Below are 25,497 nucleotides of genomic sequence, written 5' to 3' on the forward strand. Positions count from 1 at the left end.
CCGAAGAAACGTGCTCAACTTTTTGGCTCAGCTCTGGTACTATCCTAACTCTGGCTCAGCTCTGGTACTAGACCCCCTCTGGCTACGCCTATGCTTGCTATTGAACGATGTGCCCCCACCTCATAAACTCAGCAACGCAAAGGCTTTCGGTGAAATGGCATTCGGCCAAATTTTCCAGCAGTTTTGGAGTGACTTTCAGCGATTTCACAAAACTGGACCAACTAATTTCTATTTTTTATGAAACGCACAAATGTTGGCTACTTTTCTCATGGTCCTAGAAGAAAAAAATTCAAAATAATGTTTTATATCAAAGTTCGAGTGGTAGTAAACGTCATTTTAACTGCTCGAATGAAGTTAAAATGACGTTTATTACCACTCGAACTTTGAAATAGAAGCACGAGAAAAGTAGCCAACATTTGTGCGTTTCATAAAAAATAGAAATTAGTTGGTCCAGTTTTGTGAAATCGCTGGTAGAAAGTCACGCCAAAACTGCTTGACAAAGTGGTCATTTTATCCAATCTACTGCTAGATTTCTCAATAGGTTATGGGTCGTTACTCTTGGAGGTTTCTAAAAGATTGATTTGACTGCGACAATGGACGGAAGCAAGTTCTGCGTTGAGAAGCTACGAAGCGGAGGCTACGAAAGCTGGCGATTTAAAGTGGAGATGTTGCTGATTCGTGAAAATCTGTGTAGGCATGTTTCGGAGGCAACCCCAATCCTCTGACGGACGCATGGATGGAAGCAGATAAGAAAGCCCGTTCCACAATATACACATCACAACACGGCAGTTCATTTGCAGAATCTTTTGCCATCACGATCACTGGAGAAGACCCGCGCAGGTTCGGATGTGCTGCGTTCGTTCACGTGCCAGGAGTGCGACGAACCAAACTGGAACCGAAAGCAATCAAGCTCACGTTCGTTGGTTATTCGGACCATCACAAAGCTTTTCGATCAGCGGCGCCGGTGGTGTAGTGGTAAGCGTGATTGCCTCTCATCCCAAAGACCTGGGTTTAATCGCAGTCAATCCCAATCCCAGTCGCTGGGATTTCCTGAGGCATAAAATCTCTGATCACGGCTTCCTTCGGAAGGGAAGTAAAGCCGTTGGTACCCGGTTCATGAGTTGATGGGTCGATAGATAGGATCCAGATGTGGGAGCTATCTTCCTGGCGTCGGTATCATTGGTGCTCCGCACCGAAAACAAGATCGACGGAAAACAAATCAAGGAAAAAGCTTTTCGATTCATCAACCAAGCTACCAATTAAATCGTGATCTGCAGAGACGCTCGATTCATGGAGGATGAAGTAGCGGTTGGTCAAGATTGTCAACCAACTCCGGCAGTCGTGGAGTACGAGTTGGTAATACCACAAGATACAAACGAAGATGATGATTACGAAAGCACGTTTGAGGAGAAGGACGAAATCTGCAAATGAGAAGAAGATCCGACGAAGAAGCAACACCTCGAAGCTCAAGCTGCAGCACGGAGGGAACGTTACCACAGCGGTACCGTGAAACTCAGTGTTCGGATGAACTTTTTGATAGTTCAGTAACTGTCTTAGCACTTAGATTTTTTTTTCGATAAAAGTAATTTTAAAAATTCCGAGATTTAATTTGAAAATTGTCGAGGAAATACGCGGAAAGGATGTTGTTCACGCACATTGCAGAAGTGTCCTATACATCTCAGTGCCGTTTAAACAATTATAGAGAAAATCTACCCAAGAGACTAAGTTCACGTAAACAGTACCACTGAACTTGCGATTAACCCTGGCGGCGCAAAACCTTATCCTTATACATTTATGATCGCGGGTTTTTTCACAAATTACAAATATACACAGCGAATGAGAACGACCCAAATTTGAGTTTAGTTCACTCATAATCGCCAAAAGTGCAGGAACTCAGCGTTGAATAAATTTGCCTCGTGTTTTCTGTGGAAAACCTTAAAAATCTTCCGGAAAATGAGGAAAATTGACGAAAATTTATTTATTTTATCTACAACAAATAATATACTGCCCCTGTATGCTCCCTTCTACGAGTTTTCTGATTCTTTAAACCTGAAAGGAAAATTTGAATATGATCTAAATGTTTTCATCAATTCATGTAATCACAGCCTTACTTGCACTTGGTGCACGTGAAGAACACGGTCTGACCTTCATCCGCCGATCGCAGCTGCAGGGTTGCGTAGGACATCTTATCGTTACTACATTTGGGACACTTACGCGACACAATCGGACCTTCGGCTTCTTCCTCGGCCGGGCCCTGATGCTGATCGGATTTTTTGTTTTCGTACGAGTTGAAATGGATTGTATATTCTACCTCCATGGTTCCGAAAACTGGAAACGAAATCATACGGTTATGTTATCTGAGATTCCGAAGTACAGAACACTGGGAGGGCGGAACATACCTGCTTCATTATAGTTGTTGTGGCAGTTGTAACATGTCACGCTTCCTGTCATCCGAAGCAAGGGAAGTATGGAACCACAATCTGGGCAAAATCCTGGTGTAATCGATGAGTTGAAATCCATAGTATTATCCTGCCACACAGAATTGCACAGCTCCAAACGCAATCCGCGTGTTTTCACGATTTTCAGTGAGTTCTCGCGAATGTGAAGTGACGAGAAAATTTGTTTTGTGTGTAGCAAAACAAAAACAAAAAGTGAAACTGAACAAGATCTATACAAAAGAAACAATAACAAATTTATGGCTGCGTACACGAAAGATATAACCTAGAGTCGGTGTATAATGAGTCACGCCAAGAGAAAAACAGTTGAACTCGCATCATGGTTTTCGAAAGATTTCCTTTCTTTTCACTTGGCAACAGAGGACTGCTACATCAACTTCAAATGACTTCTAGCGAGCAAAAAAAATAGCGGCTGTTGTAAATCATTCTATCAGTGATTATATACCGACTCTAATATAACCTACACGGAGAAACGAAACAACTAAAAAATAATTATTTTGTACTCATCTAAATAGCAATTACCATCATCGCAGACAAAATTGAGATCCTTGCGAAGTATCAAATTTTTAGTATTTATTTTGCGAAGACTTAATTTTGAATCAAATGCAAGTATTTCATTTATAGTGAATATTGGGTTAACAAAATGTAAAACCAGGGTTTTACCAACAATCAATACGAAACTAACGATTTTAAATTTGCTCACCACTTTAGTAGCCTATTGGTCCCAAGCAAACGATTAACGTACCCTATTCTAGTTGAAATTCTATTACTGCACTATGTTTGTTTTGATTCGCTATGAAAGTTTGACAGATAACATCAGGGGTGTGTGGATTCATGCAGAACATGCAGGGGTGAGTGAAATAGCTTGGGACTGCTTGGGACCGTTGTTCTGGTACTGAGTGAGCCAAAAATAATAATGATTTTCTTCGGGACCCAGTGGTCTTAGAGTTACCTCTATGGTTTTACTACGTCCTTATCGGAGCCTCGCTTGCCAACCCTAATAAAAAATAACCATAAACGAACGATAACCCAAATCATCGAACCATTCCACAAATGGTTTGGATGATACCCAGAACACGTCGTTAAGCAAATTAACCATACAATTTTTATTAGGGAAAATGTGCAATGAAAAATGATCATTTTGATGTAAACAAACGGTTTGGTTGACGTTTCCTCTCGAACTCGCCTGGCGGCCTCTAATTGGTGATGCATTAAAAAAGCCTTTGGACGGAATCATCAGCAGGTGGAGGTCATTGCGCTCGTAAAATACCGTCTTGTCTGACTCAACAATTGGGTTGTTTAGGGGTATTGAGGTAAATACATATTCCTTATCTGCACTAAAAATGGAACCGAAATCCAAAATTTCATAAATTTAGGTACATTGGAACTATTTTAAATAAGTACGATTACATTAGAAAAAAATCACCATCTTAGCGCCCCTTGGAGGGACTTTGTATGGGAGTTAGCTGTCAACAAATAAATTTAGTGTCAACGATCAAAAATTTAAATCTTGATTTAAAAATCGAGATGAATGTCTACGGGATTGATAAAAAATATCGTTGTGCTGAGAAAACGATGCTCAATAAGATGATGTATAAAAATCGGTATATTTTTTGAAGTTAAGCAACCCAATTAATGGAGCAAGGATGACGAATACCACTTCACTGACATTTTTGGTCTGCATGGAGATCAAGGATAAAACTAAAGTTTAATTTACGTGTATTACCTTCATGTGAGGCCTCCCTTAGCTCAGTCGGTAAAGGCGCAGCTACAAAGCAAGACCATGCTGGAGGTGGCTGGGTTCAATTCCCGGTCCAGTCTAGGAATTTTTCGGGTTGAAAAATTTCTCGACTTCCCTGGGCATAGAAGTATGATTGGACTTGCCACACAATTATACAAATGCAAAAATGGTACAGGCATCGAAAGCTCTCAATTAATAACTGTGGAAGTGCACCTAGAACACTAAGTTGAGAGCACGCAATAAGCTAATATGCGATATGCAATAAGCTTGAGATGCGAAGAAGAAGAAGAAGACCTTCATGAGTGTACCTATTACAATATTCCGTACAGTTTGTTATAAATAGCTGCATATTTCGCAGCTTTTGGTAGACGAGAAAGCTAAAATAAACATGGCGCACATTACGATTTTCCATCCAAAATGAAGTGCAAACGCAACAATTTACTTTGGATACTTTCGTAGCGTGGAAATCAAAATCATCTCAAAATCGAGATAAAAAGTCCTGAATTGAAGAACTCTCTCAAGACTGCACTGATAAAACAGCAAATATTTTATTTATATGATTTAACACTTATCTTTTATAAATTACTAATAAATAATTGTTACTTGTGTGTGGGTCACAACCACTCATTAATGGGTATTTTTTTTTAATAAATAAATTATTTAAGGCACTTTTCATGAAAATGGGAGAAATTCTACTCATTAATGCATTGTTTTGTGATTCGAGATCGGAATAAAATACAAAATCTATTTAGAAACGAAAAAAATCCTTTGGTTTCCTCCCCCATGTATTGTAAGTATATTTCGATTCCATATTATATTTATATTATTATATTATTATATTATTCTATATACTATGGCACGCATAAACCATTTTTTTATATTGCGCATTTCACACCAAATTGGACTAATAAGCGCGTTTTCACTTATTAAAAAGTGTGATAAAACTGCAATTTTACCACAAACGAAGTGACAGACGACTAACTGGCGAAGAAATCCATTTAAATAATGTGGTTCACTGTAATAGAATTTTCTTGGAAGCTTGTGCCATCATCCACCAGATGGGTTAGTTTTTTTGTTTTGATTTGAACAAAGTTAATTTTGTGTACAATGATTCTTTGACAGTGTGCAAAGAGTGTATCATTTTGTCATTTTTTATGCATTTCAGTTTTGAGTAAGGTGAAAGAGATAGAACCAAAACATTCTAGTACATTTGGTGAAATGCTAGTTCGATCTAGTAGTAGTGTTGCCATGTGGTACAATCCAGTAGTAGTGGTGTTGCCATGTGGTACACTGAAAAATTGCAATAGCAGGTTAGTCACCAAAGTTTTCGAGCCGCAGCGTCTGTCACTTCGTTTGTGATTTTACGTCTAATCGTCTTGGTGTCTTCCGTGCACTTATTCCTTATGATGCAAGCAATAAGTGCTCCGAAGACATCAAAACGATTTGACGGAAACGTGCACTTTAATCACACTTTTTGCATTTTTGGGACAGTCCAGTTTCAGATGCAATCAGCAACTGCAATACAATACAAAGCAATACTAAAGGCCCAAGCGCAATGACAGCGGAAGCGGAACGGCAGCGGCAGCGGAAAAGCCCGATCTGAGAAAGCCTACTTGTCGGATTGAAAACTAGTTAGAACCAAATCGACTTCGGTTAGGCATCTTGATGTCATTTGTGACAACTGTCAAACTTTCCGTTTCCGTTCCGCTTCCGCCCATATTGCGTTTGGGCTTTAAAGTGATACTTTAAGGAAGCCTTAGCGTGAAACTGCTAAGCACAAATGTCAGCTTCCACAAAATATACAAACTTGAAATTGCTACTCATTGGTTGCTGAGCTACAACAAACAGAAAGTAGCAATTACAGCGCTGATAACTCTTTCCTCGACAATCGAACGCAAATTACCGGCATAATCGGATAGGGGAGTCTTTCCTCAACCCAAAGATAGTGTTAGTTTGCGTAGGTGAGCCTTGAATCACGAGAAAACGGTTTCCGAAGTTTTGTTTGCAATAGCTGATGTACTCTTTTCTGTTGTTGGTCGTGATTTGCTCGATTGGTTCCGCTATTTGGCAGCACAATTGGTTCCCGAGATTCTATCCGCCAAACTAAGAATATAGCGACTATAATCTTTAATGCAAAGAGATGGATTACGTCACTAATTGCGTTTACGTTGATTTTTTGGATTACCAATACAACCATATTTCACGATCTGCTTCACCTCTTTCTGTACTCATGTCTTGTCGACCTCACTTCGAACTTGACATTCCCATCTTTTTATGTACCTTGAATTGGCTGCGTCGTTTTTCTTACCGGTGCTTTTCACTTTTCCTTTGTCGTTTTCGCTCCTCGCTTCGGTAAATTTTGTTCTTTCGGTCGTCGGTCGCCAGGGTTGCCAAATTGAAATCAGTGTTTTCGTTAAAAAAAAATATCATTTCATCTTCATTTTTTTTACAGAAAATCTGTGATGATAATATCTGTATTGATCAAGGAATCAAAAATATATCAAATTGACAAAATGACAAGTGATCTACGAACAGAATGATAACGCTGTGTCAGAAATGGAAAGCAATAATGATATAATCTTTTTCCTTTTTTCATGGCAAACTACCCTTGCAATATAGCTCGCTCGGGCCAGTAGAAGGAAACAAACAAAATTTTAATATGTTTGCAAGCTGCTTCACGATGAAACGCCGAAGATGATACACGTGTGTTAATGGGAAGTTTTTGTCATGTCTTTTCTCGATTCCGATCAAGCTTTGTGCAGATTAGCGGAGTTCAAACTAAAAACTGTTCAGATTTTATGTCAGAAACGGTCAGAATACCGGGAGTACATGGTATTGAAACAAAGCAGGCAAGCAATATATCATTATCCTTTTACAACTGTAAACCATAGAGGTACAATAAATGGGGAAATCTACTATAGAACAATCTAATGTATCTTAACCGTGCAAAAAATCACTTTTTTCCTAGCTTTTTCCCTCGCTTTTTCCCGAACCAACTTGAGCCATTTACCATAAATTTTATTGTTTTTCTAATTCATACTATATGGGACGTATTGTGGATCTATTGCAATAACAGTATTTTAAATTTACTTGTTTGATCTTCATAAAATAAGCTCGATTGTTGGCAATAGATTTAGTTGTGATTTTATTTTATTTTATGGTTATGTCGAGGTTATTGTATGGTTATTTTTTCCGGGTATGCTATTAAAGCTGATTATCAGACGCTAATTTTTTTTTCTCTGAATTGGCAATGCATTGCAGAGAGAGTTTAGCGTGGTAGCAACAATCAACACGAAACCAACGATTTTAAATTGGCTCACTACTTGACTAGCCTATTGGTCCCAAGTAAATCGACTAACGTATCCCATTCTAGTATAAATTCCAGTACTACACTATGTTTGTTTGGGTTCGCTATGAAAGTTTGACAGATGAAATGAGGGGTTCGTGGATTTTCCGATGTTTCGAGGGGTGAATCGATTAGCTTGGGACCGAAGATAGTACCAGAGCTGAGCCAAAAAGTTGAGCACGTTTCTTCGGTCCTTCTGGTCTTAGAGTTACCTCTATGGTGGTAGTAGCAGCAACTTGATTAGCAAGCGTTTTGGCTTTATCTTTGGATGCTTTATGTGTTGTGTTTCTGGATTCGCTGGGATTGATAATTTATGAATTAAATCCAATAAAATATTTCTTAAACATTGTATAAAGGGTTTTTTATGAAACTATTTTTCCGATAAAAATAATACTTACATAAATATAAAAAAAAATCGAGAATTTTTTTTAATGAGATAGCTAAAGAGAATGCGTGTTTGGCAGTTTTCATACTCCAAGGCAAATAAAATAAATAGATAAAAGTGGCTGTTTCAAGAACTGTACTGAAGCGAATATAATTGTGTTTAGCATATTAACATACTTAAAACTTTCAACTCATGATTTGAAGAAAAAAAATTATAACCTGTATCAAACCTAAAAATATGCGAATCTGTCGAGGAATCTATGAATGGTTTGAAAGTTCTGAAAAATCTGTAGTTTTGGCAACCCTGAGTCGCTCGCTTGCCTCTTTGCCTCGGCGTTCTTTTCGCACTTCGGTTTTGACTTTCGTTCGGTGTGGATCGACGGCTAATCGACGGCGCGTGTGTTTTTCCGGGGCTTAAGTGATTTGGTGAAATTTTTCTTGTGGAAATTAATCGCTTTTTCGCGGTTAAAATAGTGAAAACTTGTAGTTTTGGTTTATCAGATCGAAACTTCAGCCTGATACGTGTGGATACCGATTGATTGAGAGGAAATTTTCTATTTCGCAAAAACAACCGCAATCATGAGTGAAAAGGAACACCAACAAAATGGCGATCACCAGAATGGACGTGACGATGATGTGAGTAGTTTATTCCGCGGTAGTAATTTTCTGAGGTTATAAATTTTTGGACTCTTGTTTTCGGCGTAGGGTGTTTATTCAATAATTATGTACGTAGAGGATTGATTTACGGTACGATGGAAACAGTTCCATCGGCTTCGTTTTTTTTTTTCGCGGCTCGTTGCCGCCATGTTGAAGCTTTCCCAATCGAATGACGCGTAGTATTTTTTTTCTTTCGGCTAAATGCGTTTTTTGGTTGCTACCGTTTCATCACTGGCGGCGGGTCGTCTATTTAGAGTTATTTTTACCAAGAGAAGTATTTTGTAAACGCTTACAACATCTCCTGTTCCCATTTCGAATTTCGTTGAGCGATTTTCGATTGTGTTCCATTTGATGCAATAGCAGGTGAAAGGCATTCTCCCTCCCACGTACGCGGCTTTTTTACCTGGAGACGATGAGACGAGATGACATCATTTTTTTTTTAGCGATGTCAACGTCCGCTGCTTCTTCCACTTTTACTGCTGTAACAAGAATGACTACTTCTTGATGACTCATTTCCACTCGCCACGGAAGTGGAAGAGAAAAAAGTAAAGAAGCGCTGGAATCATTGCTGAAGCTCTTCATACGTTGGTACTACTTCACATTTTATCGATCGGACGTGGCTTCCCCTTATTGCCGTTTTATTGCATCGATGGTTTACTTTCAACCGTCTGTGTACACATCAGTATGTCTGAGGGTGGTGGTCGCTTGACAGCCAAGTGGTTGTCTTTGAACTAAACGGGAGGGACGAGGTGGTTTCGTTTGATATCGAGCTTCACCGAGGAGGCATGTAATACGCAGGCCCCTTTTTTTTCCAAAGCTGCTGTGAACCGAAACTGGGACGCCAAAGGATATTTTTGATTTTGGGTGGTTGGTAATTCAATGCTCGTTAGCCTTTGAATTTGCCAGTATGTTACATGATATCCGGAGAACGTAGATGTAGGTAGAATGAAGGAAGCCTTTTCCTTGCACTTGGTGGGCTCACAATAATATAGAGGACGAATGGCGTTGGCGTCGGTTAGTTTGTTTTCCGTGCTGAGCACCAATGCTACGGACGCCAGGGAGGCAGCTCTAACACCTGGACCCTACCTATCGACCCATCAATTCATGAACCGGGGACCAACGGCTTTACTTCCCTTCCGAAGGAAGGCGTGGTCAGAGATGTTAAGCCTCAGAACATCCCGGCGGCGCTCTGCTTTGGGTGAGAGGTAATCACGCTTACGCTACCGCTGTGTTGCACCTGTCGTATAAGCTGATATTTGTGCACCTAAGTGGTTACGAGAATAAGGATGTCACAGCATTTGGTGTTAGGAAGATTAATTAAAATTCAGCGTAAAAGGTCTGACAAGAAGAGTTGCCAACAGACGGGAACATTAACTGTCCAATTGATATTGATTATACGTATAATTATGCATATCTAAGACCTAAGTACTTTGTAAAATCTTTGAAACCCGGTAGCTTTAGTATTTGTCCATACATCGAGAAAAAATTCATGGCGCTGAAGAACCTTAAGTTCTTTTCTAAATCCATTAAGTGTTGTCCCGACACGAATGCCACGATGATGGTAAAGTGTCGTTAGTAAATAATAATAATTACATGTTGTGGCGTCTCCTTAACCTCAATCTACCTGTGCACCAACTCTAAAAACATTATCAATTATCAAAATATTGCTTGCAATGGATAGGTATCGAGTAAGCTAGAAGATTAAGTGTATTTTTCAACCGGTTCGAGTATGAATATGGCATTAAATCTGGTTTTGAAAGTTGGTGCACAGGTAAAAAGTAAGGTTACGCGACGCCACTGCATGTTAGTTTTGTAATTTTGTGTGGACATCCAGATATAAAAGATGTGTCCAAGAATTCAGGGCAGGTAGCGGGACACTTTTTCCAAGTCAGTAACTAAAAGGTGTCCTTTTTTAAGGCCAAATCGCCAAAGTTACATTTTCAAGACTGATCATTCTTCTTGCAGTGTGTAGGACCTGATAGACCAATCGATGCCTACATTTGGTTCTGTTAAGTTGTTCTTTATTTAAGACATTTTTCATCCAGCTGATGCATTCGTGTCTGTTTCAGTGTAAAAGTTTGCTTGCTTTCTTCAATCTCTTTTCTCTTCTTTACACCTCCTTCGTAATTTCCTTGCTTTTCTTCATCAGCATCTTGGTCTTTTTTCAATGATTTTCGTTAAGTTACATTTCTTTTGCTTGGCCTTCTTCTGTTTCCTCTCCATCATCTTCTCAGTTTCTACATTTTCTTTTGCCGTCTTGTCAGCTTTCTTATTCTGTTATTCTTTTCATCGTCTTCCGTCTTCTCCACCACGTTTCATCCGTTCCGTCTTCTTCTGTTTCCTCTTCAACTTCCTGTTTTTTTCTTTAGATTCTTCGATACATATTGACTTCCTGCAAAAACTTCAGCAACTGCTTTTCCTTATCATCGTCGTTGCATAACGCCGCATGTAGGCTGGTTTAATCAATATCGTATTTCACTCTGGCTGTTTCAAACTTCTTGTAGTACAAAATGTGTAAGCCTTGTATGACCGATGCGCAGTTGAGTGAGCACTCGCTGGTCAGTCACTTTTTGGTTTCGCGTTTAATCTCGCTGGGCGCAAGTAACGGAACTCAAGTTAACGGAAAAACGCTGGGCGCAAGTAACGGAACTCAAGTTGACTTCCGTTACTTGTGCCCAGCGTTCTTCCCATAGCAGACGAATGGTATGGTTCATTGATGGCATTCTTCCTCGGGATGGCGACGTTGAGTGGCGCACTGACACCGGCGAGTCGATCTGCTTCTTCGTTGCCTCAGATACCGGCGTGGCCGGGAATCCAACGAAGTTGTATCGGGCGGTTTCTTAAAAGTCCTTCGATATCTTGGATCCAGGGGTGCTGTGATTTGCCGCTTTCTATGGCGAAAAGACAACTTTCCGAGTCAGACAGGATGACCAATTCGTTCGATATACCCGTGTTGAGAGCCGGTTTGATAGCAAAGGCCTCCACTCAAAAGACGTTACACTGTGACGGGAGGCCTATTGCTCTATGCAGACTGCCACAGAATACCCCTGCACCCAGCTTTGTAAGTGTCACCGTAGTCGACATATTTTCTGCCTTTGCGTCCGACACTTGCAAAACAAGCTATCAAATTACAGTACCAAACTAAATGTCATATGACAGGCTCTGTCATACGACACTGTTGCCGGTATAACACCCCGATGAGCTTAAAGAAGTTCCAGCAATTTCAGAAACATTTCGAAAATTTAAAAGAAGATTATAGAACTTCAGGAATTTTCATGAACAGTAGCAAAATGTGGGAGCATTTCAAAGAAGTTTAGTAAACTTGAAATATAGGGGGTATTTCAGAGTTCAGTTCCATTAGGTTCAGAAAATAGCGGGAAATTTTAAGATGTTCTCAGATTTTCAGACCACAACGTAGGGTCCTAACCACTAGACGATCACGGCTATAGAGGATTGGTGATCGAAGAGTAATTGATTCGCCTAGATATTCTGCACTTTTAAGGTCATATGGACTAACGAAACAAAGATGGCTAATACATGCTATTTATGAGCGCTTATTGGGTTTACAAGGTATACATAGGTTGTATTTCAGTCAGTAAACTAAAATGGTATTTAGGATATGAAGCTTCCCTGTTTACCTTTTGGTTTGTTATTTTTTTGCATGAAGTCTATTTTTAACATTGCCACAGACAAACAGACATAACTCTCACAATCACATTCTTCACAAATAAGGTTTTAATTGAAAATGTGCTCGCATTTTTCATGGTGGCGCCACTGGAGCGTTTGTCAACCCACCATATGTCGATCTTATCAGTGATGTTAGTTCTTTTTCAGGGCAATTTTGTAGATGTCAGCTCTTGAAAATTATAAGGGAGAAAGAAATAGATGTTGAATATCACATCCAAACAGCAGCACATTGGTTGTTTCGCTTGTTGTGTAATATTACACTGTACGATGTACACAGAATTTTAAAACAAATAATTTTGATGAGTATAATATTGTACATCTCCACTTTTACCAATATGATCAATACATCATCATGAATAACATATACATATTATATTTATTTGCTGTGTACACATTAAAGTGATGAGCGGTGTTATAATTTGGGTGCTGATTAGCAGGGCAGCAGAAGCAGAAGAATTATGTCTGCTTGTCTGTGACATTGCTATAAAAGAGCATTGCATTTGATATTACGAAAGCTCATTGGCGCACCATTTAACGGTAGCTTTTGATTTCCATTTCATCGTGTTGCGTTCAGTTGTGAAATACAAACCGTAGGGTAAACGCTCCTACAGTTGCGGTACGTTAGAAGCGTTAGGTTCCTATAGTTGTGTACTCCATAGACAACTATAGGAACCTAACGCTTCTAACGTATGGCAACTGCGCAATTTTGTTAAAAAATCTAACATCTCCGTGACAATGACTGCTGGAGTCATTGCCGTGACCAGGATTCGAACCTGGGTTACTCCGGCCACAACGTAGGGTCCTAACCACTCGACGATCACGGCTATAGAGGATTAGTAATTGAATAGCAATCGTATGGTGTAGATATTCTGCACTTTCAAGGTTAAATAAAATAATCTGGCATAATGTATTGCCACAGTCAGTTGGGAATGTAAAATTCGAGTTGGGAGGATGTTTTAGTCAAATAAGAAGAAGAATATTTGATACAAATGTGAAAACTAATTGGCGCACCATTCAACGGTAACTTTGATTTTCTTTTATCACTATGTTGCTTTAGGTTGTGAAATACAAGTCACAGTAGGTATTAGGACCGATGCAATCTACGTTTCTTGTTAAAAAAGTATAACCTCTCCGTGACAATGACTACTGGAGACATTGCCGTGACCAGGATTCGAACCTGGGTTACTACGGCCACAACGTAGGGTCCTAACCACTAGACGATCACGGCTATAGAGGATTAGTAATTGAATAGCAATCGAATCGTGTAGATATTCTACACTTTCAAGGTCAAACAATTACGTTGACAAACACTCTTTGATGCATTTCGTTTATTTTTATCATGTCCATTTTTAACATTGCTAATCGAATGCAGTAGTGGGATCAAATCCCGATCCGTTCAAGTTTTATTTGTATATTAATCTGGGCATAATGTATTGCCACAGTCAGTTGTGAATATAAAGTTACAGTTGGGAGGACGTTTTAGCCAAATATTTTACAGAAATGTTAAAACGCTCGAACAAGCATTTAACGGTCAATTTAAAAGTATCGTAGTAGGTAGTTCCGCCACCTGTGGCGCGCATAGTCCCTTGCGCAATTCCCACACACTACTGCCATCTGTTCGCGTACTGCTCACCACAGTGTGCTCAACAGATAGCGGTAATGTTTTAGCCACGATGTTTAACAGTGAGAAATATACAATGTGTTATGTATGTTTGTCTGTGATTTAATGGTAAATTTGATTTTTGTTATAACCATATGTTGCGTTAGATTGCGAAATACAAGTCACAGTAGGTATGGACCTAAGAGGAAGAGATGACAATTGGCTTCTTCCTCTTCTATTTCTATCTCTATCTTTATCTATCTCTATCTCTATCTTACGCACATGAAATCGGTCAATCAGGAGCTGGTTCACGTTTAACAGAAAAGTGGTTGATTTTCGCCCCCGTATTGTCACCTCTTCCTTCCTTCCTCATACCACAGACAAACAGACGTAACTCTTCATTGTGTATCTTCGTTCATGCATTTAACGGTTGATTTGAATATTATCAGTTCCGTGAACTACTCGCCGCAGCGCTGGCATCGGATTACTCTGACGTTTCTATATATTCCATAGAACTTTTATGCAATATTGTTTACGAGTTAGCGAGCAAGCTTGTTTTCCGCGAGAAGCCAGAGAGATGTCGCTACTGAGGTTATATGTTTTGAGATACTATGTTTTCAAGAACAAGTTTTTCTAAGAGTTACGTCTGTTTGTCTGTGCTCATACCTTCTAGGTATGGACCGATGCAATCGCCATTTATTGTTAAAAAAAGTATAGCCTCTCCGTGACAAAGACTGCTGGAGACATTACCGTGACCAGGATTCGAATCTGGGTTACTACGTTCACAACATAGGGTCCTGGACCACTAGACGATCACGACAATAGAAGATTGGCGATGGAAGAGTAATCGATTCGCATAGATATTCTGCACTTTCAAGGTCATATGGAACTGGTCAGTCCATTTTTTTTGACTGATATATGGATACAAAAGGACTAACCAACTAACAAAACAAAGATGGCTTTTAGGCAATTACATGCTATTTATGAGAGATTATAGAGTTGACAATGCCTACATAAGTTGTATGTTATTACTGACTGATGATATATTTAGGATATGAAACTATCCTATTTTGATAACCTTTTCGTTTGTTATTTTTTTTTTCATGAAGTCTATTTTTAACATTGCCACAGACAAACATACATAACTCTCACAATCACATTCTTTGCAAATAAGGTTTTAATTGGAAATTTGCTCGCATTTTTCATGGTGACGCCACTGGAGCGTTCGGCAACCCACCATATTTCGATCTTATCAGTAATGCCAGTTCTCTATCAGGGCAATTTTGTAGATTCATCTCTTGAAAATTATAACGGGGCCAAGGCATCCCGCTGGAGAAACATAACGCATAAAAATCTGACGAATACACATAAAAAGTTGTTGAATATCACATCCAAACAGCAGCACATTGGTTGTTTCGCTTGTTGTGTAATATTACACTGTACGATGTACACAGAATTTTAAAACAAATAATTTTGATGAGTATAATATTGTACATCTCCACTTTTACCAATATGATCAATACATCATCATGAATAACATATACATATTATATTTATTTGCTGTGTACACATTAAAGTGATGAGCGGTGTTATAATTTGGGTGCTGATTAGCAGGGCAGCAGAAGCAGAAGAATTATGTCTGCTTGTCTGTGACATTGCTATAAAAGAGCATTGCATTTGATATTACGAAAGCTCATTGGCGCACCATTTAACGGTAGCTTTTGATTTCCATTTCATCGTGTTGCGTTCAGTTGTGAAATACAAACCGTAGGGTAAACGCTCCTACAGTTGCGGTACGTTAGAAGCGTTAGGTTCCTATAGTTGTGTACTCCATAGACAACTATAGGAACCTAACGCTTCTAACGTATGGCAACTGCGCAATTTTGTTAAAAAAGTATAACCTCTCCGTGACAATGACTGCTGGAGTCATTGCCGTGACCAGGATTCGAACCTGGGTTACTACGGCCACAACGTAGGGTCCTAACCACTAGACGATCACGGCTATAGAGGATTGGTGATCGAAGAGTAATCGATTCGTCTAGATATTCTGCACTTTCAAGGTCATATGAAACAGTTAGTTGTTTTGACCAAGATTTTTATAGTGAATTCGTTTATTATTCACTTCCAATCTGGACCGGGTATCAAGAGTGTGACTGCTTGTTTCTGACTAACGTCCTCTTGATCGTTTTTTTAAACTAATCGCAGGTTGAGCTTCGCACTGGACAGTCCAATTAAATTCAGGACACTACAACAAGCTTCATGAGAACTGCAAAAACTTTGGAGAAGATTCGAGAACTTCAGGAAAGAACAGTGAACCTCAGAGCAGTTCCGTTAGCATTAGATTAATTCAATGAATTTTAAAGAAGTTTCGAGAACTTCAACTTTTAATAAATAAATTTTAGAGAAGATCCATAATCGTTAAGAAAATGGAAGAAGCTTTAGGAAGTCCGAAAAAGTTTAGAGAAGTTTTAAAATGTGCTAAGAAGTATTCTGGACATCGGGCTAGTTTCTCAAACTACAAAAGTACTTCAAGGCAGAGCGGAGCGACACATTTAAACCTCAATTCTAGATGCTCAACGAATCTCACATTAGCGAATCAATCTTCGAAAAATCTTATTTCTCGCATCATCTTTTTGCAGGAAGTCTTCAGAATCACCATCACTCTCTTTGTTTCTACTCAGTGAAAAACATTTGTCCTGCATCGTAGATAGATTCGCCCCCCTCGTTCAAGGCAGTTTCACTAACTTCAACTTTCAACCGTTGGGAACTTTCAAGTAATTCTGAAGACATCGGGATAGTCCATTCCATATTCAACAGAGATTTTTCATGAAAATTCACTTGATTTTTTGATTTGATTTCTTTATTATAGAGACTTTCAGCCGTTGGCTGGTTCGTCTCTGAAAAGATAGTGTGGGGTCTATAAGAGACCTCCTCTAGTTAAATACTGATGCTGTCAATGTGCTGTCTTTCTTCGGAGTTTTGATTGTTAAGTTGCTGAGGATCTTGCTTTGGTTTGAAATGTTGGGTGATAAGAGAAAGTCCATTTGTCTTGCGGTGGTCGGGATTTTGGGAGGTTTCATATTTGGTCGAAGAGACCGGCCTCGCGGAGGAAGCCCATTAATGCTGTGATTCTAGTCGGGTCGTTACTCAGTGCGTCCTTAATGCTGCCCGGTATGCCGTACAGCTCTCGTGAGCCTTCGTATTGAGTACAGTGGCAGATTATGTGTTCCACTGAACAGTTGGTGTGGCAGAGCATGGCCGGTATGGCCTGTTCTGAGTCTTGCCTGTGTTCGGTGGTCAGGGGGGGGTCTTCCCATCTTTGTGTGTCAGCCTTCACTTTTCTAAGGAAAATGCTAGTTGATTTGATTGGGACCATGTATTTGACCATAAGTCCCAGATTTTGTTGGCAACCCATTTTTCCAGGTCCCCTGATGGAACCTCCTTGGTGAACAGTTGGGCTTGTCTTCCAGAGGCCGCTAAATGATCCACCTCCGTATTACCACGAATGCCGCAGTGACCCGGAATCCATACAAATGTAGTGTTTCTGGGGGCATATGGGTGAATGGCTTGGATCCATGAATGCTTAATAGAGTCTGAGTTGAGGGCTAAAACTACACTTGCGGAGTCCGTCAATACGGCAATCGGCTTGTTTGAGGGAGTGGTAGCAGCAATAAAAGCAGAGACCGCTTCTGCCGAGAATATAGTGGACTGGTCTGGAAGTCGATGAAGTCGGACATTTGGGGGCCCGTGATGCCGATGCCAACCCCTTCACGAGAAACCGATCCATCGGAGTAACGGATAGTGTGGTTGCAGTATCTGGTTCTCTAGAGTTCCCCAAAGGATCTCACAAGTAGAGCTGGATCCTGCCTTGAACTTCTTCTTTAGAAAATTCACTTGGAGTTCTTCTCAGCATTCGCTTTGTATGCTCCCGAAACTTTCATGGAATTATTCTACAAAATTTACTTGGAACGCTTCTCTGAATTATCTGAAAAATATCACCAGAATATACTTAGAATACTTCTCGCAATTCCATTGTAATATCCCTCGATTTCCGAATTTTATTTTCTACTAGTTTTCCATAGAAATTCTGCTCAGTAAGTAATCCGTTGGAAATATTCTTAGATTTTCCCTTGGATTTTTAATCACATTGTAAGTATCCTGAGAATTCATTTGCATTTCTGCTCATAGATTCCTTAGATTTATCTTTAAAGGGTGTCCACGATGAAATTGCCACACACAAAATTGATTCGCAAAATTCGAGTTTTCATCCGATTGCCATCAAATTTTCAGGGATTGAGAAATAACTATTAAACTTCATTTTACCATTTTACTCGTATTTTATTTACAGTCCATACGCAAATGCCCGCACCTTGGCCTTAACCCTGCACAACCTGTGAATCAACCGTTTTTTGCATGTAAACCCATACTTTCTTCAGTTCCTCGACTGTCTTCACTACCTTAGGTCGTTTAAGAAGGTGCTGCTTCATAATCGCCTAGTACTTCTCGATGGGGCGGAGCTCCGGAGTGTTGGGAGGGTTGAACATTTTCGGCACGAAATTGACCTTATTGTCCGCATACCACTTCAGCACGTCCTTGGAGTAGTGGCATGAGGCCAAATCCGGCCAGAAGATTGTTGGGACGTTGTGGGCCTTCAGGAGAGGAAGCAGCCGCTTCTGGAGGCACTCTTTTATGCACACCTGTCCGTTCATCGTGTCCTGGGTCATGAAAGGTGCACTCCGCTTCCCGCACGTGCAGATGGCTTGCCAAACCAGGAATTTCTTCGCAAATTTGGACATCTTCTGAGTGCGGACATGCTCCGGAACGCTGAACTTATCCTTGGCCGTGAAAAACAGGTTGCCGGGGATCTGTTTGAAGTCGGCCTTCACATATGTTTCGTCGTCCATGATGCAGCATCCAACTTTCGTCAGCATGTTGAGGTACAACTTCCTGGCACGGGTTTTGGCGGACTTGTTCTGCTTCTCGTCGCGATTAGGGGCCTTTTTGTACCTTGAACGTTCGAAGCCCAGCCTTAGTTTTGGCCTTCTGGACAAAACTTCGGCTTAGGTGCAGCTTCTTAGCCACATCCCTAACGGAGGCGTTCGGATTTCGGTTGAAGGCCCCAACTACGCGGTTGTGATTTTTGGTGTTGTACGGAATACTTTTTCCTTCACTTCTGGGCTTCCGATCGGTGGTCAACCGTTCCTCGAACCGCTTAATCACTCGCGACACCGTGGAATTCGCGATTCCCAACGTTTTAGCGATGGAACGATGCGAGAGATCCTTGTTCTCGTGATGAATGCACAAGATTTTATCACGCACGAGCTGTTCTTTCGACTCCATTTCCGCGAGTTTTGATCACAGGACTTTAAAACTTGCAGGATGTAAATAATGCACTATGAACTAAATCCACCCAAATTTTCATTAAATTCTACCTAACGGTTAAAAAGTTAGAGCAATTTCATAGTGTGGCAATTTCATCGTGGACACCCTTTAGCCAAACAAATTGGCAAGCTTTCCTGAAATTCTTTTTCGAATTCCTTTGAAGATCTCCCGCAGTTCTTCGCCTATTTAATTGTAATCGTGATCTGAATCTAAAATCAACTTTCTGCACTTAGAAAACCATTCGGAACTTCGAAAACTTCCAGTGCCCGAAAATGCTGGAGCTTCCTTAAAGTCTCAAATTCGTGCTCACTCATTTTCCAACAACTTTGCTGAAAACAATTTTCTATTTGGTCAGGGTCACAAGGAGATTACATTCTGCGAAAATGTCCAGATGACCAATTTGATTTATTCATATTTATAAATATAGGTATATTATATTTATTGATATTTTGACTAATAGTGAGAAAAGTCATTAGTACCACCACGAAGACAAACCACTTCTACATCCACTTTCCACTTGTCTCCCCCTCTCAACAGGAAATCCGCGAGCCAGAGCACCTGCGCAAGCTGTTCATCGGCGGTCTGGACTACCGCACCACGGACGAAACCCTGAAGGCCTACTTCGAAAAGTGGGGCAAGGTGGTCGATGTGGTGGTCATGAAGGACCCCAAGACCAAGCGCAGCCGCGGATTCGGGTTCATCACCTACTCGAAGCCGTACATGGTGGACGAGGCGCAGTGCAAGCGACCGCACAAGATCGATGGCCGCGTGGTGGAACCGAAGCGGGCCGTCCCACGGCAGGACATCAACCGACCGGAGGCCGGTGCCTCGGTTAAGAAGCTGTTCGTCGGCGGATTGCGCGACGACTTCGACGAGGAACACCTGCGGGATTACTTTGGCCAGTTCGGTAATGTGATTTCGGCTTGCATCGTCACGGACAAGGAGAACGGCAAGAAGCGTGGCTTCGGATTCGTCGAATTTGACGACTACGATCCGGTGGATAAGATCATCCGTAAGTATTGTGTGGGTTCCGGTGGGGGTACCAACAGTCTCCCGCACTAGACGTTTCTACCTGTTGAAATGAATCTGAATCTCAGGGGCTGTAAGAGTAATAAATTGCTTGGAAATTGCGTTTTCGAACTGGACTTTTCGTCTGGTCGAGGTATTGTTTCAAGTAACAAGATTCTTTTTTCTGGCGATGAATATGATGGGTGGTTTGTTTAACGAGATTTTTTGTTTGTTCTTTTCTCAACAGTGCAAAAGAGCCACACCATCCAGAACAAGATGTTGGATGTGAAGAAAGCTTTGCCCAAACAGGAGATGGATCGATACAAGACTGAGGGCGGCCGTGGAGGTGGTGGCAGTGGTGCCTGGGGAAGCCAGCCTCGCGGTGGTGGTCCATCCCAAGGATGGGGACAGGGTGGTGGCCGCGGAGGCGGTGGCTGGGGACAAAGCCAGCGTGGTCAGAATGAGTGGGGAACCAGTGGATTCCAGCAGCAAGGTGGATTCAACCAAGGCGGTTACGGAAATGGAGGTGGTTACAACCAGAGTGGAAACTGGGGTAGCCAGGGAGGAAATCCATGGGATCAAAACTGTGGTCAGCAGGGAGGTTGGGGCACCCAGAGTGGCGGCTGGGGCCAAGGTGGTGGAAGCTTTGGCAATGAATTTGGCAACAATTACCAACAGGGATACAGTGCCGGTCCGATGCGTGCTGGTGGCGGTTACCAGAATCAGCGATCGGCACCATACGGTATGGAGTCGTACGACGGTATTTATGCTCTTTGATTAGCGGGTTTAAAGTTTCAGGGTTTTGATTTATTCTTTTAGGTAACCAAGGTGGTTTCGGCGCAAGCAGCGGAGGTTACGGTAATGCCGGTGGAAACCGTCGATACTAGACGAGTCACTAGGTACAAGCTGGCAGAGAGAGGCTGGGACACACGCTCTATTGTGTAAGGTAAATATTACTGTGAGCGTTGATTTGTTGATTAATGTTTCTCGTCTCTATTATCGGGTTTTCTGTTGCATACATATTGTACCGGCGGATGATTGCAAAACTTTCCATTCCTATTCCGCTCACCCACTTGGTTTTCGATGAGCATCGTCCGGGGGAGAGTTCAAGATGATAACGTCTTTCACGCTCGGACGATTGCAATTTAAATCATGGTTTTGTTCATCAGTTTTTTGTTGATGATTATTAGTTACTTGCAGAGGCGAGCCACCTTCTGGTGAGGGTCGTTTTGCTTCAGTGCATCATTCTCGGGTACAATACTGGCGTTCAATTTGAATTGCTTTGAATCACCCATGGGTTCGGGGCAAGTACATGTTTCATCAGCACGGAACCTATCCGGATTTTGCACAATTATTCCAAACTAACCATCACTTCCGATGTGATTCTTTGTACACGTTATCTTCCAAGTCGTAGGATTAAGAACCGAAATTCCACCTTTACAGTCACCGATAGTTGTCGCTACTCTAATGCATGGTATATATCTTCTTGATTTTTGCCTTTCCATTAGGTTTTGCAAAGAACAGAGAGAGTTCAGAAGGTCAGATCAGTCGAATAGAGAGAGAAGAAAAGTCAAAAAGGCAGAGATGACTAAATAGGCGTGTGAGAAGTGAGAAAAAGGGAAGGAGAGAGAAGCCAGAGGAAAGAGGAGTATGAGAAGAAGAAGAAGAGTGCAGGAAGGAGGAGAAAGCATTCGTATTTGTTTTATTAAGCTAACCAAGGAAGCAAGGAAACTCGACAAAAACACAAGTATATAGACAAATCATTCAACAGGAAGAGGAAGCAGAGAGAGAGCAGCAGGAGGAAGAGAAGTGATTTTTATTGACAGAAGAATCTTTAGTGAGAAGGAGAAATCTTTGAGAGTGTGAGAAGAACAGTTGGAGCACAGAAGAAGCAGCAGCCAGGATAAGCGACACTGTAAGAGAAGAGTACCTCTATAACCGTCTCAAAAGTACAATCAGCGCGCAAATATTGCAGCAAGCAAAGAGCATGAGCGAGAAAAAGTACGGGCAGGTTCATTTCTTGGGCTGATTACACGATACTTCTTCACCGGCTCTTCGTTCCTCACTCCCTCTCTAGGTTCGTTCGTAAGAAAACAGCCCAAGCATAGAAGAATATGCTTACCATTCTTCACACAATAGATCTCCAACCCCTTGTTATCCCCACTCGTATTGGGATATTCGGGCAGCAATTTTCCCTCTCACGCAATTTTCTTCGTGTGCAAGGAAGAAGTTTCTTTTTTTTTCTTTTTATTGCGGTAATAATTGCAGAAGTGAAACATACAGAAGAATATTTCGCAAAGTCTTAGGTGTAGAAATATTTAATTTAAGGATCAGTTGTAAGAGAAATTTATCTTTTTCTCGCAATATACACAGCATAACATTGATTATTATAAACAAAACAAAGTATAGTAAAGGAATGCCTAGGTAAGCTAACAAACTCGTAAAAATCGTCCATCAAAGAGAATATACACACTTTAATTAAAGAACAAACAAAAAAATAAAGAAGTAATCAGATTGACTAGCATAAATCAACAGATGGTAGTGCAGAACATTTACGAGAGAAGAAGAGGTCATATGCAAAGCTAAGAACTTCATCTGTAAATATTTACTGAGAGATTGCCTTTTTTTGTTGAACCACTTGTATAATTTTGACTCCTTTTCTCCTGCGTGTATCTCGTTTCACACTTTGGAGTTATTTTCTTGGATTTTCCTATTTAGTTGTTCGAAAGTCCGGTCAAATTTTCACTCTGTTCGGGATAAAATCCTTTATTTATTTTCGATATGGTCTACCACCCTTCTTTTCCTTCCTCTCATCAGTAGTCGAAGACGACAAATGAGTCAGATCAGTGAATAATTATTTATCGACAGAAGAGTAATAACCACAAGCAGTTCTAGATTACCGAATGGCCGATATTCGCTAGGATTCCTAGACGAGAACAAAACAAAAACCAGAGCAGTCAACTTGCAGAAAGATAAAAAAAGCAGAAAAGGTAAAACAAGAAACACGATATCTGTACTAACCTAGTAGAGGAGGTAATAGTGGTAAAAAAACCAACGCAACTTAAGATTTAATCAACTAAATGTTCAAATCAAATAATTTTCAAGATAGTAAAGGAAAGAAGTATAGTAAGAGATCAAAAAACATAAACCAGGTTGTTTTTCTTTAGAACTTAAGAAGCGGTAGTAAGCATCTCAGTTCGAATAGCCTTGTGGATGGACTGTCGTGTTTTCTGGCAATGTTTTTGACAGTTTTTGTTAATACAGGTACAGAAAGAAAGAAGAAAGCAAGATGTTTAGTAAGTCGAATCCGTAGCAAGTATTATGGTTTGTTATTAGTTCGGTTTCAGTTCTTTTGTTCAAAACAAATCAACTCTTAAATTTATTCTGTGTAGACACCGTTTTTGCGAGGAGGCACTGCAGCTAACTAGAATCCCATCCCCAATCGTCGTATTGAAAGAAACATATTTCCTCTTCATTTTTTTTATTTCAATTTTCTTACCCAATAGATCAAGTAATCACACGCATCAGCTGTACATTGCCCGACGCACTAATCATTTCCCTTCTTCTCTTCTTTTACGTTCGGTGCTTACGGTTTTATTTGAACGTAGTTGCAAAGAGTGCGCCCTTTTTGAAATCTGTCACGACGGCGGTCCTGGTGCGACCTAAACCTTACAAGGTGGGACTTGTTTCTTGTCGCCCGCAGTCTCGTGGTTCTCACGGTAGGTAAGTTCGATTGTCGATAATCCTTTTTACAGATTACCAGACGAGCGACACTGTGTGGGCGAACATCCGAGGCTGACTCGTGCAGTTTCGGATTCCGTGCAGTGGTGGTACATAGCAGGTTTACAATGGTATTTCTTGAACACCTTTCCATACTTGATAAGTAGTACACCATATTCAACCTTGCTGTGTACTTCCGTAACAATAAGGTATTTTTCTTCTCTTTGCAACGTTGTAAGGTTGTCATCTTTGGGAATGTATTGTTTCTGAAGGCACAAGTGACGGCTATAATAAATTTTCTGTTTTGTTTAAAAGGCGTTCCATTTACTATATCCGAAAATGGCCATATTTGTTTCATCCTCTGTCTCATCATTTGGGTCTACTGTATTAGAAATCCTAGTAAAATGTTATTAACAGATTAAGGCGTTTCTTATGGTGGTAAACTCCAACCGGTATTATCATCGGTTTAGAATGTCAGACTGTTTTGCTGTCGACGTTGATGTTAATCGATACGATCCTTAACAAATATTGGGCAGCTCCTCCAATCAAGGCCGGTATTAAAAGTTCAACCGAGTTGAAGATTACCGTCATTAGTTTCTTGATTGAAATAGAAACAGATAGTTGGCAGTTTTGTCATCCTAAAAAAATCTTCACTTATGCATATTTTTAGTTGGAAAATCAGGGAATTTCATTCTTATTCTAGGAATTATTTCTTAATCACAGAATCTTATTATTTTTTTTATTTACTTACTTACTATTCTCTTCATCGGATTTTTGTTGTCTAAATGAAGATTGATGTGTGTGTGTGTGTGTGTGTGTGTGTGTGTGAGTACAATCCATCGCCCTCTGTACCGGCAGAGCTTTTATGGAAGAAACTTATCTGCATTTTCTGTATGTCGAATGTGCAAATATTTTTAGCCCTGGAGATGGAAGGTGACAGCTCTATCGTACATTAAACGACCCATTTCAAGAATGCCTGTTTCTGCACGTACATTCTGAGGTCATTTTCTGATACAATAAGCCCCGCAAAAATACACAAGTGTATTCTCACTTCCAGAATAAAAAAAAAACTTTTTATTCTGGCACGTATTTAGTTATAAAATGATTGGTATATATGTGTAGAATAAAATAAAAAGCAAGTGTACTTATCTGGTTGTTCCAATGTGATGAGTGAGTCTCCATCGTACCTTGATGTTCACGTCTCCTTTCCCGTTTCCTTGTTTCTTGTGCTATAAATGTAAATGTGTTTTATGCATCTAAATTACCTTTGTTGTGATACATCCTTCAACGAAAACAAATTTTATTGTATTCCCCTGCTTTTCTGGGAGGACATTGGCGTCCCATGTCACTGGTCATCTTTAGGTCACCCAGCACTTGGAATGTGCACTCCGTCGGTGTTATATGCAAATTGCAAAAGAAAGAAAGAAAGAAATACATACAACCGGGATTAGTTTCAAGAAGTGATTATTTTCATCGGATTCCCCAACTAACCATATTATCGCAAAGTGAGTATATA

The 25,497-nt window shown here is 40.4% G+C and overlaps 3 protein-coding genes and 2 non-coding genes across 8 annotated transcripts in view; 1 reads left to right on the forward strand and 4 right to left on the reverse strand.

Annotated features, from left to right (window-relative positions):
• Positions 1-25,497, reverse strand: part of ChAT (Choline acetyltransferase) — a 296,798-nt gene that overhangs the window by 31,520 nt on the left and 239,781 nt on the right. The window lies entirely within an intron of this gene.
• RpI12 (RNA polymerase I subunit RpI12) lies at positions 1,943-2,597 on the reverse strand. Its single transcript, XM_065221719.1, has 3 exons — positions 2,400-2,597; positions 2,112-2,328; positions 1,943-2,049 (listed from the first exon to the last, which is right to left on the reverse strand). The coding sequence occupies exons 1-3, from the start codon at positions 2,518-2,520 to the stop codon at positions 2,025-2,027; spliced, it is 363 nt and encodes a 120-aa protein (XP_065077791.1). The 5' UTR covers positions 2,521-2,597; the 3' UTR covers positions 1,943-2,024.
• Positions 8,306-24,295, forward strand: LOC135701030 (heterogeneous nuclear ribonucleoprotein A1-like). Of its 4 annotated transcripts, none has more exons than XM_065221737.1 (5): positions 8,306-8,563; positions 19,791-20,265; positions 20,509-21,003; positions 21,081-21,207; positions 21,770-23,409. In XM_065221737.1, exons 1-4 carry the CDS (start codon positions 8,507-8,509, stop codon positions 21,146-21,148), a joined length of 1,095 nt encoding a protein of 364 aa, XP_065077809.1. In that variant the 5' UTR covers positions 8,306-8,506; the 3' UTR covers positions 21,149-21,207; positions 21,770-23,409. The 4 variants fall into 4 exon arrangements, with proteins under 4 accessions (XP_065077809.1, XP_065077808.1, XP_065077807.1 ...); XM_065221736.1 differs by lacking the exon at positions 21,770-23,409 and adding an exon at positions 23,870-24,295 and having other exon boundaries at positions 8,309-8,563; positions 20,509-21,021; XM_065221735.1 differs by having other exon boundaries at positions 8,309-8,563; positions 20,509-21,021; positions 21,081-21,219.
• Positions 13,428-13,499, reverse strand: TRNAH-GUG (transfer RNA histidin (anticodon GUG)). Its single transcript has one exon. It is a non-coding gene; the product is annotated as a tRNA-His (tRNA).
• TRNAH-GUG (transfer RNA histidin (anticodon GUG)) lies at positions 15,802-15,873 on the reverse strand. Its single transcript has one exon. It is a non-coding gene; the product is annotated as a tRNA-His (tRNA).

Source organism: Ochlerotatus camptorhynchus, unplaced genomic scaffold (assembly GCF_037179485.1).
Source record: "Ochlerotatus camptorhynchus isolate MF236.1 unplaced genomic scaffold, CSIRO-AGI_Acam_v1.1 ptg000147l, whole genome shotgun sequence".
Taxonomy (NCBI): domain Eukaryota; kingdom Metazoa; phylum Arthropoda; class Insecta; order Diptera; family Culicidae; genus Ochlerotatus; species Ochlerotatus camptorhynchus.